This window comes from Electrona antarctica, assembly GCF_951216825.1.
Source record: "Electrona antarctica genome assembly, chromosome: 7".
In the NCBI taxonomy this organism is placed as follows: Eukaryota; Metazoa; Chordata; class Actinopteri; order Myctophiformes; family Myctophidae; genus Electrona; species Electrona antarctica.
This window is the reverse complement of record NC_136812.1, coordinates 10952760-10965406: the sequence shown is the minus strand read 5'-3', so window position 1 is coordinate 10965406 and position 12647 is coordinate 10952760. Positions and strand designations below refer to the sequence as shown.

Below are 12647 nucleotides of genomic sequence, written 5' to 3'. Positions count from 1 at the left end.
TGATTGATTGATTGATTGATTGATTGATTGAAATTTGTATTGCTGCTACTTTGAGGACGAATGAAAAGCTTGGGGGGTTACTGACTTTTTTTCTTCTTTTTTGGGGGGGATGGGGGGGGGGGGCAGTCTCGAATTGTAGCCGTCCGTAGGTGCTCTTTGACAGTGGTTTTGAAGGAGTCTAAGGATTCACATTTCTAAATGGCTGTTGGTAGAGCGTTCCACATTTTAGTGGCATAAATATGAGCATAATTAATTTAATCCCTATTGTTTGAGCCGAATGGTTGCACGTCGTTTGTTGGACTCCCTCTGGTGTTGTGGGTGAGTGTGGACTTCATGTTTAATCAATATATTGGTTATATAAAATATAATTTTTAACCAAAAAATATCACTTAGCCTAGCCTACCTTTAAATAGGTAATACTGTATAGCATGCAGCCCTAATGATGCAACCTGAATCAGGGCCCAGGGGTCATCGCCATGTTGGCTTGTGTGGTGGACATTTTTGTCAAAATTCAAATGGAACCAAATGGACCCCTACACTCTCAGAGTGAAGGGGGTCCTTGCAAATAAAACATTTGAGAACCAGTCCACTGTGGAATAATGTTCCATAGTGTCGTAGTAAGTGTGTCGCTACTCTGAATAAAACCTGGAGACTTGACATTCAGTATAAGCAAATAAGAACATAATGGTGTGTAAAAAATATATATATACAATTTGCCACGGACACATATCATCTCCGTGTACGGACACTCCTGGAAGGCATACTACACTTAGAGTTAATATTATATACTTTAAGATACTACACGTCCACGTTCGTTGGACTCAGATTCCCAGAATTCAACGGGAAGGTGCAGGCCAGGAAGTAGCACCGCTAAAGTATAGTGACTGACGAAAGTTTACTAGACAACAGACAACAACAGAACAGGCAGAAGTGGTGTTTCTTTACAGCAACAGCGGCTGGCTGGGGTGAAGGTAGTTTGGCGTTAATGCACCTTTATCATTATATCATGATGATCATTTACAACATTAGTGCATGCAGATCATGTGCAGCTGTCTGTCTTTATAAACACATCAACTTTTGTGTCTTTACGATCCATATGACATAATCAACGCAGCAGACTGTATATTCTCTTTTTGCACGTTGCTACAATGTTGAGGAAATATTCGATCGATAGTATCTACTATACTATATCGATCGATTATTTCCTCAGCGATTATAGCCGATTATATCGGGGGGGAAAGCCGATCTATTGTTATGAAGGATTATTTCCCCTCAAATCGATATTGCATGAAATGCAATAATAATCAACTGTATTTTATTCAGATTACGTAACTGTTGCAGGCGGCATACCTACCTGCAGCACTGCGTGCATAATATAGCCTATAAAACACTTCAGAAGTTGGTCAGGTGAAGGTGACTTTGAACCATATGGGTTGTGTTTGAGTGAAGTGAGCATTATTAATCTTCTGCAGTACTGCAGACACACAAGAGTTAACACCGTGTCTTTCATTGTGGCTGTGGGTGTGTCATTGAGTTAAGGTCAGTACAGTAGGAGTAGGCTACACTATGAAAAGGGTTCTGCGTGTTTGATTTGATTTATTTAGCACACATTTAAAAAAACAAAAACAATACTAATAAAAACAGCACATAAAATATAAGAGGGACATTTGCCAGGAGGAGGCAAGAAGCAAATGTCAGGCCTCTACTTACTCTATTTATAACACAATAATAAACATTGGTAGGACATGATTTGCAAACAACAATTAGCCGACAAAGTTAGCACGCATGATTATGTAGAATTAGCCTACAATTGACATGATTGCAGTATAAGCGATAAAGAAATAAAAGCAGAATAATTTAAACGCATGAATACCAATGACTGATTGCAATCCCAGTATGATTAAGATGTGATTGTGTTAGAATTAGACTCACTTTATGCATGTGCACAGTGCGCATATACACCATATGCGCACTGTGCACATGCATAACGTGAGTGGCAAATCGAGAGGCAAAGTGAGTTTAACGTTGTTTAATGCAAGCATATAGGACTTTTCTGTTTGCATGTATGGGCTGTCAAGGCCAGAAAGAAGTATTCTGCCACTCGGTAGGCGTTCCTGCATAACTTCCTGGTATGATGATGATGTCATGCGCATACCCTCTATCCCAAGTACTGCAGAACATTAAAGTTTTATGGCAGCTTTTAGTTTAACTCTTGAGGCCGATTCCACAAATGTCTTTCAGTTTCAGTTTTCTGAATGTTGCTCAGTGGTGCTGATGCTTAAACTTTTTCATGTCAAGGAAGGACCATCAAAACTATATGTATTTGGCCTCTGACCCCCATCTCAAAATATTTAGTTCCATGGACCCCCAGAAGTAAAGATCTTAGTAAAAAAAATCCCTTTAAAAGAATATATATTCAGATTTGCACACACAGTTTCACTTTTTAAATTATTATTATTTTTTGCAGATCTACAAGCTTGTAGTGCGGCACGAAGTGACGCGCTATGAGCTTGTAGATCTGCTATTTAAAAAAAAAATCACACCCGTGTGAACTGAGTGGTGTAAGGTTTTATATAGCATGATCAGCTGTGGTCTGACGTAATGTCAGAAAAAATGAGCATGGTTGCTACAGTCATCCAGTTCACCCGGGTGTGATTTCATTACGTCAGAAATTATTTTGAACATAGCAACCATGCTCATTTTTTTCTGCACACACAAGCCAGTTGTAGGAGTGGTTTACACCACTCAAAAACAGTATGCTTTTTAGCTGAGATCTAATGTAATAATAATAATAATGGATTTTATTTATAACGCACTTTAGTCAGAATCTCAAAGTGCTACAGCAAATTAATAAAAGCAAAAGAAACAACACACCATTAAAAACATCTAATAGAACAGGAACATTTAAAACATAAGGGCAAGGCTATAAAAATGCTTTGGTAAAAAGGAAAGTTTTTAGTCCTCTCTTAAGTGTCGACCGACTGGGGATCTCAGGTGGGCGGGGAGAGTGTTCCACAGTTCGGGGGCGACGGAGCAGAAGGCCCGGTCACCCATGGTGCGTAGGTTAGTCTTTATGGGTTTGAAGAGGTTGGTGTTTGATGAGCGGAGGGTTGAGGATTGAAGGGTGACAAGTTCCTTGAGTTAGGGGGGGGGGGTTGGGGGGGGGGGGGGGGGGTGCCGTGGATGCACTGGTGGGTTAGCAGGGTAATCTTATATTCAGTCCGGAATGAGATGTGTCACAGATGGGTTAATAAGACAAGAGAGTGAGAGAGTGTACCATTGTGGGTCCATTTGGTTTCTGTCTGACCTGCTCAGGAAGATGCTGACCTCTGCCCCACTAACTAGCGTTCCATTGTTTTCTGTTGAACCATGAAGGCGTGTCTGTCGCCAACACAGTTGTACACTCACTCATTACTGATGGCTGATGTGTTGACAGCCACAGGTGTTACATTCTCCAATGTGAGAGAGCAGGAGCCACAGGGCACACCACTTTAACATACAATAGTATAGGTAAACTATTAAAATAATCCCTGGCTAAAAGTCGAAAGTAGTACGATTTGTCACACACGTTACCTTACCGCAGTGCAATTTGTTCTCCACATTTGACCCATCTCTTGGAGCGGTGAGCCGCAGCCAAGGAGCGTTGAGCTGCAGCCGTGCCGCAGCCGGGAATCATTTGATTAGTAGATTTAATAAGACGTGTATATATATATGTCTTAATGCTTAATACATGATAATTGCCCTCAATAACTTAAATAAAAAATCACACTCGTGTGAAGTGAGGGGCGAAAAAGATGATCCTGTCTTTTCCATGCATGGCTATCCAGGGTTTGTCGGTTTGATGAGGTCAGTGTCGTGATCTTCATATATGGAGACGGCATGTCACGAGGCGTGACGGGCGGACGGACGGACTGACTGACTGGTTTTAGTGTGACTGACTGGTTTTTCAGGTTTTCATAGTAATCTGCGACCTATGGTCGCGAAAAAGTCCATAGACTTGGCTGCCACGTGATGTTGCTTGTAGTGCCCTAAACAAACATTAAAAGTCCATAGACTTGGCTGCCATATGACGTAATTTAAAAAAACAGACGTTGGAGGGGCTAGCGCCCCTCAAAAAACACCTTCAATATTTTATTTGTTTTAGAAATAGTTCATCTTTTACTAACGCCCGTTGCAAGTTGATGTTGTAATTTGTGCAGGTGTGGTCTAGCCCTATGGAATGTAAGGAATGCATACACTATAGTGATGGGAGATTAATCGGCAAACACATTGGTATCGGCCGATTCTAGTTGTTTTTAGATTAATCGGCATCGGTTCGATCAATCAATCAGACTGATTAATTAATCTGTCCGATTAATCGGGCTGTCTTTACTGATAAACAAACCCAAAGTAACAGATCTACAAGCTCACAATATTAAATATAAAGGTATTAAAGTTAAATCTGACTTCAGCCTGCAGTGCAGATACGCTGTTACATGTATTTTTCAGAATGGACAAAATTATTTAAAAAAATGATACACAATGAGTTCATATCGACATCGGTAATATCGGTTATCGGCCATAACAGCAATTAATTATGTTGGATATCGATATCGGCCAAAATGTCTCATCGTCACATCCCTAATACAATAATAGAGAATGAGTATCATTTTGTTTTGTATTGTCCCTTATTATGGGAGGGTCAGAGGAAAGCTGTTTAATAATATAAACTATGATGGATATAAATGATGCACAACTTCATCCATCCATCCATCTTCAACCGCTTATCCGTAGTCGGGTCGCGGGGGCAACAGCTCCACCAGAGTGCTCCAGACTTCCCTCTCCAGAGCAACATTAGTGACTTCCTCCTGGGGGATTCCGAGACTTTCCAAGGCCAGTGAGTCGATGTATTTCCTCCAACTGCACCTTGGTCTGCCCCGGGGTCTCCTCCCAGTGGGACGTGCGTCGAGGAACTCCCTAGGGAGGCGCCCGAGAGGCATCCTAACCAGATGCCCGAACCACCTCAGCTGACTCCTTTCCAGGCGAAGGAGCAGCGGTTCTACTCCGAGTCTCTCTCGTGTGACTGAACTTCTCACCCTATCTCTAAGGGAGATGCCAGCCACCCGTCGAAGAAAACTCATTTCGGCCGCTTGTATTCGCGACCTTATTCTTTCGGTGATGACCCACACTTCATGACCATAGGTGAGAGTAGGAACGAAGATAGCTCGGTAGACAGAGAGCTTTGCCTTCTGGCTCAACTCATCAACCGTTTATTTGAAAAATATATTTTTAAATTGGCAAACTATCTAGAAAAAGCCTGGGACCTAAGAAAAAAGTGATGTACAGCCAGTACAAGGGATAGGTTTGTTTTTGTTTTGTTTTGTTGTACTCATGTTGAGTAGACGATCAGTATTACTGGTAACCACTAACCAGTGTAAAAATATGTGTATATCCGAATAACTGTAACTGTATGAAAAGGTTTCATATACAGTCATTCCATGAGGGATGGGCCACATGGTGGCATGACACTAAAATAAAGTCATTCATTCACTCAAAAAGTTTTGTTGGTATTGCATCTGTGCAATATCATGCATAGTAGTATGTGCATATGCACAACGTTGTTGAGTGATTTAAAATGAGCGCTTCCAAACTCCAACACAATGTCAACCTCACCGCTGCAAAGAGTTTATACTCAGATAGTTGCTCATAACATGTCAACGACAGTGGATTATTATTAAAAAATCACACTCGTGTGAAGTGAGGGGCGCTCTTATCATCATACATCAGCCAATCAAATCATCACATTCTGTGCTAAATAAAAATCCCATTAATCATTGTTAAAGTGCAGCTATAAGTAAATAAACAAAACAAAAAAAGTGGTATGGGAATGGCATAGACCGTCATTCTCGCCGATACCAATACCAGCATTTTAGGCAGCAGTTTTTCCAATACTGGTATCAGTATGTAAAAGTATGTAATGTTGGATGTGTGATTGTGTCTGCATTCCCAGACTCTCTGAAGTGGAGGATAACGTGGGGCCCTTCATCCTAATGCTCCAGAAGAGAATAGAAGTCAGACATCGTGCAGAGAGAGGGAGAGGCGGGCGGCACGGTTGTTTCGTGGTGCAACGCGACTCTGTGGAGTCCTGAGTCGGGACTGAGGAGGAAAACGTGAGCAGGAAAGCATCATGGCCGCCGACCGGGACCCCAACTTCACGGCCAAGCTGCTGCACCTGCTGATGCTCTCCACCTACTGGGGCATGCAGATCTGGGTCACCTTCATATCAGGTTTGTACCCACACTTTGTCACCACCTGTAATATGTCAAAGTCAAACCACTTGGAAAAACCTAGATTCCATATTATGGGGAGAACGTTCGTTAGATCTACAAGCTCACAACACATAGCGTGGCAACATTTTCATAAATGGCAAAGAAATAGGCAATCTATAAACCCATCACAACACATCATTGTGAGCTTGTAGACCAAGCAATAACACACGCCACACACAATTTAACATCCTAGCTATTAGCATTAGTGCGGTAATAATGTTACACCGCATGCAGGCTTCGTGATGAACAACCACCTGAACAGACACACGTACGGCTTCATCCAGAGCCGCCTGGTGCCCTTCTACCTCCACATGGGCTCCGCCTGTGCCTTCCTCAACCTGGCCATCTATGCTGTGTACCACCCCAGTGACCTGCTGGACGAACGGGAGGCCTTCCAGGTACGTTACGTAGCGTTTCAACCCTCTGTCAAAAATCTCCTAAACTAAACAGAGACAAACAATATAGAACAACAATAATAAAAGAAAAACAAATAATCTAATAATAATATATAATAATCTAATCTAATTACTGATGTTTTTGATCATTTACAGCAGGGGTGTCAAACTCATTTTGGGGCAAGGGCCACATTGCGCGAAAGGTGACTTGATGAGGGCCGCGGCCAGTTGCAGCTCACGGGTTGACTTACACTACTTGATACTTGGCTTTGTTTTCTAGACTGACATAAATTGACTTTATTTGTATTACAGTTGTAGGCTTCAAGACGTTTGGTATGAGATGTGGAAAAAAGACCCAATAAACCACTCGAAAATAGTTAAAAATGCAATCATTATTTTATCAAAAATATCCAAAATGGCAAATTGACATGTAGCCATCATGAAATCTGACACTTTGCATCTCTTTGCTTTGACTATCGTGTGTAAGTAGACTATATTCCTCACTTGGTAAGGGAAATGAAACTCTACTGAGCTGTAACAACTATGGTTAGCCTCTCCATGTCCTGCTGTATCAGAGTGTGAGGAGAGTAATCCACAACAACTCAACTAGTAGTTGAATAGACTGTTAACGAGCCCATCAGTGACAACATTCCGCACCTGGGCCGCCAGTTCAGCCCACGGATCACCAGTTTGACACCCCTGGCTTAGACCATAGCTATTCCTTCCTTCCATCCCACACACACACACACACACACACATTCCTTGTGTGTGTGTGTGCCGCATTGGGCGGCTCCGCGGGCCGCATGCGGCCCGTGGATCGCCAGTTTGACACCCCTGATTTACAGTTTTTAAATCATTTTTTTAAGTGGCGATGAGGAAATGTTGCTGTTCTGTTTTTGTTTATTGCTTTGAAATGTTGTATTATGTTGTATCTCGACGACACGGCAAATGAGGGGGACCTCAATGTCATTCGAGAATAAATAAAGGTTTGAATGAATGAACTGTCCATGAATTTGTCCCACACACAAACTCTGAAACGTTTTCTCCGTTCTCGCCGTTCCCCAGATCTTCATCTTCTTCGTGTCGGTGACGGTGTCGGCCGTCAACGCCCAGTGGTTCGGTCAGATGACCTCGGAGATCATGGCGGACATGCACCTGATCGAGCAGGCGTGCGGCCTGGGCCAGGACATCGGGTTAGGGTCCAACCGCGAGGCGTACGCCAAGCTGTGCGACACGGACGGCAAGTACAAGCATCTGAGCGGCCGCCTGTGGCTCTACCGGCTGCTGTCCTCGCTGTGCAACCTGGGCTGCATCGCCTGCAACTTCTACAGCCTCTGTTACACCGCCGAGAACCTCGTCACGCTGTAGGGTAAATGGTGCATTTCTATAGCACTTTATCCAAGGCGCTTTGCGTAGATTGTGCATTACATTCACACACACACACACACCACACACACACACACACACACACATACACAGATGGCGGAGGAAACCATGCAAGGCATCAACCTGCTCATCGGGAGCAATTAGGGGTTCAGACTCAGAGTCGTGCTCAAGAACGCCTCGACACTAACTCTGGGAGAGCCCGGGATCGTACTGGGAACCTTCCGGTTACCAAGCGACCACTCTACCCCTGATCCACTGCTGCACTGCTATTCCCATAGACTGTAGTAACTGTAGTAAAAAGGACTTCGCTACTCACCGAAACAAATGCAGTTTTATAATGTTGAAAGACTTTTCTGGGCAGAAAATAAAATATGCCCGCCAGACGGAAATGATCATTTTATGATATGGTTCTTAAACTTCAAGGATCCCCAGCTTGGTATGAATTAGGCCTCGGACCCCCATAACTCTTAAGAGTGTCACTCTTGCAGTTACAGACCTGTAAGGATCCATTTTTGTTCCATGAAAACCCAGGTAAATTATTGATGGTTAGGAATCAAATGGACCCTTGGGTGTCCAACTCCAAGAATGTCCAAATGGAACCAAATGGACCCTTAGGGATCCAAGCCGAACCACCTCAAGGACCGCTGGGGATCCCTGGAAACCCAACTTTGAGTGAGAACCACTGAAATACGCACACCAGCTCAACTCCACTCCAAACTGAGTCTTTCACCTCAGAAACGAAAAGCGAAAAGACGCTTTTCGCCCCAGAATTCACACCAGGAGCAGATTTCTACAGCTGCGATTGTGCCTGAAACACCCGTGAAGTTTTAGAAAGCGCATTCTGGTCTTAGAAATTGTGGTTTAAGAAAGTGCATTGTGGTTTTCACATAAAAAACAATGCATGGTGCTTTTTCCACTGAATGTGTGAATGCTCCTCCGTCCAGTTTCAGTCAGCTTGCTGAAACTCCAAGGGCCCTATTATGCGTGTCTTAAGTACCAGGTCTTATGACTTAACTTAAGACCTGGAGGCGTGGTCAATGCTGTTTGGCCACTCAGAATAGCCAAATGGCATTGATCACGCCTCCAGGTCTTAAGTTAAGTAATAAGACCTGGTACTTAAGACATGCATAATAGGGTCCCAAGCCTCCAACACTCCAACTTAAGATCCAGTTAGTCCTGTTTGTCATGTTGTGATACTCTTGCTATAGTTGCGAACCTGGAATACGAGGTGTTATCTTCAACCTAGTCTGGGATATAGCCAAAATGATCAGAGATATCCACTGGTGTTCCCATTGTAAACAATAATCTAATAATAAATACAGCACTTTTTGGGGAAACAGTGGTGCATGGGGAAGAACAGTGGAGAAAACCAGCAACCACAAACTGAAGTCCTGAAGGTTGAGAGCTTCATTGTTACATCTTGTGTACAGGTACATAAGAGTACCTTTTTGTTCAGCTGCTTTCAGACAATGCAGCAGCAAGGTAATACTAATAAACTGTAAGAAAGATTTTTTAAAAGGAGATGGAGGAGGTGTGAGGATTGGTCCTCAATATGACGGACCATCCTAAAGTCTTTGAGCTGGTTCTGTGATGCTGTCTTTTTTTTTTGGATTGCCGAATTGTTTCCACCCATTTCAGTGTTCTACAGACACATCAGTAGGCAGATATCTCTGATTGTTTGGCTATGCAAGACTGTTCTTAATGTAATGTAATGTTTTATAATGCTGTTGCTTTTAGTTTTTATGAGCAGTTGTATATTTTTGTTAAATAGTTGACTGATGATATCATGATACTGTATATTGAAAACGGAACGTGTTGGTTTGTGTAACTAAACCTAAAGGATTTACATTAAATCTGTACGGCAGTTCTGTCAAAAGTCGTTCTCCAAATTTGATATACTGTAGTTAAAAGTGGTATGATATGTTTTTGTTATAAGTGTTAGGTAGTTAGTGTGGTTGCCTATAGGCAAGTAGACTGTTGTTATTGCACTGCAAATCGTTTAAATACCGTATGTTAAAATAGTGCAATAACTATTCTCCCCCCGTTTGGCCAGCGATTCGGAACTCTTCCCAGTACAGGCTTTTGTGCACTTTGCCCTCATGTGATTGGACAGTATACAGTGACATACCCAACTCAGTGAAACTCTTTTTGCCTATAATAGTGTGGTTTCCTATAGAGTCAGGCAACCACACTTGTGATTCTGCAGGATTGTATCTTTATAGTTGTATATTCTGATAGTGATCATTGCTATAGAGTGTTTGTTCAGTTAAAAAGGGTCTCCTCGTCTCTCCAGCTCTTTGGTAAACAGACAATACATTTTCAGGTTGGGGGGAAACATTGTATCCAAGCATGAAGGACAACTCCATAAAGAAAAAAGTGCAATTCGGTGTGATGAACAAAAAAAGCCGACAAAATTGGAACTGTAAGACTATAAAATTGAAGCTGGTAAAAATGGTCTTTGTGGGGTTCTCTCTCCTGATTGGAATAAGATTGGAATCCCGAATCTTGCTTGCTTACAAAAAAGTTGTAGTAGAGTAGTAAACCCCGTTACCGAACAAACACAATAGAATAGGTTTTACGTTTTTAACAAAAACACCACTTGCACCCCCTTTGATTGTGATCCTTGTGTATGGGTGGTCTGTACTGTTACTGTATTGTGTCCGTTTTGTGATGAGTCCACGGCGTTGGACCGTCAGGTGCCTTATTTAAATAAACATGGATGGGATTACACCTCCAGTAATTATAATAAGAGGCCTAATGCATTTTATTTACAGTATAGGCTAAATAATTAGGCTACACCTCCAGTACATGGTGCATTTATATAGCTCCTTTATCCAAGGCGCTTTACATAGATTGTGCATTACATTCACCCATTCACACACATTCATACACCGATTGCGGCGGAAGCCATTTGGGGTTCAGTGTCTTGCCCAAGGACACGTCGACATGTAGACGGGAGGAGCCGGGATTCGAACCGCCGACCCATGGATCATTGGACGACCTGCTCTACCTCCTGAGCCACAGCCGCTATTGAGTCTAAAGCATGTTTCCCAACCACTGGGTCAGGTCTCGGGACCCATTTGTGGGTCACAGACCCTTTTTTTGTGGCTAAATTTTTTTCCCAATAATTTTCCGTTTCCTACATTTTGTTTTGTACTTATTACCCACCAATTAAAAACAAATTCAAAGGAATTTCAGAAAGAATCCTTAAATTAGAAAAAATAAAAATGTCTGAGGAGAAGTGAAAATAGCAGATCTACAAGTTCACAATATGTCTCATTGTGTACACAACACCACAATGAGACATATTGTGAACTTGTAGATCTGCTATTTTCACTTTCACTTCTTTCACTGCTTACATATTTTTGTGTTGTCTGACTGTGCCTCGTGCTGTTTCCATTTCTGGCCAATAAAGAATCCAATCAATCAAATTGATGCTCCCCAGCCAGGGCCCAAGAGAGAGATGGAGTTTGGGTGTTAAAGATATTATTTAATTAATCAGACATATCTCTTTATTGACATCATTTTTTGCTGACATAATTCTATGACAACGACGCATATCAAAGTGATTCCAACTCTGTTTATTTAAATGTTATCCACTCTGATAGGGTTTAAAAGTTTTAAACCCTACTGATTTTGGTGACACCATAGCATAGCCTGTCCTATAGTGCCACCTTTAGGCCCAAATGACAACTTGCACACTATACTAGATAATATCCCAACACTAAGACAAGGACATATGAGCACATTTCGCTCTAGATCAGAGAGATTCTAATCTAAACCATTGGCTCGTCTTGGAGGAGTTACATGTCTGTAAAAGGTCTAACTCTGAGTGTACAAATGGAATCAAATTAACTCTTACAGATTCATTCCATCACACCTTAAGCGTTTGAAAAAAATCTTTGTGATCTGTAGGTTAGATAACCTTGTAGATTGGTAGTCCATGGAGTAATGCAAATCAATCTGGAGATCCTTGGAATAAAATAGAGATAATACAAAAAAATAGAATCACTAGGCAGTTTAAGAGATTTTTGGTCATTAATCATAATTTGATGTTTTTATCTTGTGGATTTGCTGAGTTTTCATTTCTCAGAGGGATGCCACAAGACATGCCTCAGGAAGACAAAATAACTTTATTCGTATACGATTAAAGAATGATATGTACACACAGATGACAGCATTTTGATTCCAAAAATAGTCATTATAATCTGTGAAGAGGAGGTTGTTGTTATAAACGTTATTACCAAATTACTATATGCATGTGACAATTTAAAACTTAATTCATAGGCTATATAATGTATTAGCCAAAAATAATAACCCAGCAATTAAGCCAAATGACGTCACGATGACGTTATGACGATGACGTCCGGTGACTGGTGACGTTCAGGACTAGGCCAGATCACAGCCCATATCTTTACGTCATTTCCAGGACGTCTTCACCAGTTGAAATAATATAACTTATTCTGGGCTAGATCTGACTAGTTATGATATGACAAGTGGGTCTGGCCTCGATCGGACTCTCTCTGATTCATCTGATTCAATCCAATATCAGAACGTT

The 12647-nt window shown here is 41.8% G+C and overlaps 1 protein-coding gene across 1 annotated transcript; it reads left to right on the top strand.

The window, feature by feature from the left end:
• The first annotated feature begins 830 nt into the window (after positions 1-830).
• Positions 831-10810, top strand: LOC306926397 (transmembrane protein 205). Its single transcript, XM_079505663.1, has 4 exons — positions 831-971; positions 5990-6266; positions 6543-6706; positions 7769-10810. Exons 2-4 carry the CDS (start codon positions 6167-6169, stop codon positions 8069-8071), a joined length of 567 nt encoding a protein of 188 aa, XP_079361789.1. The 5' UTR covers positions 831-971; positions 5990-6166; the 3' UTR covers positions 8072-10810.
• Positions 10811-12647: the final 1837 nt, after the last annotated feature.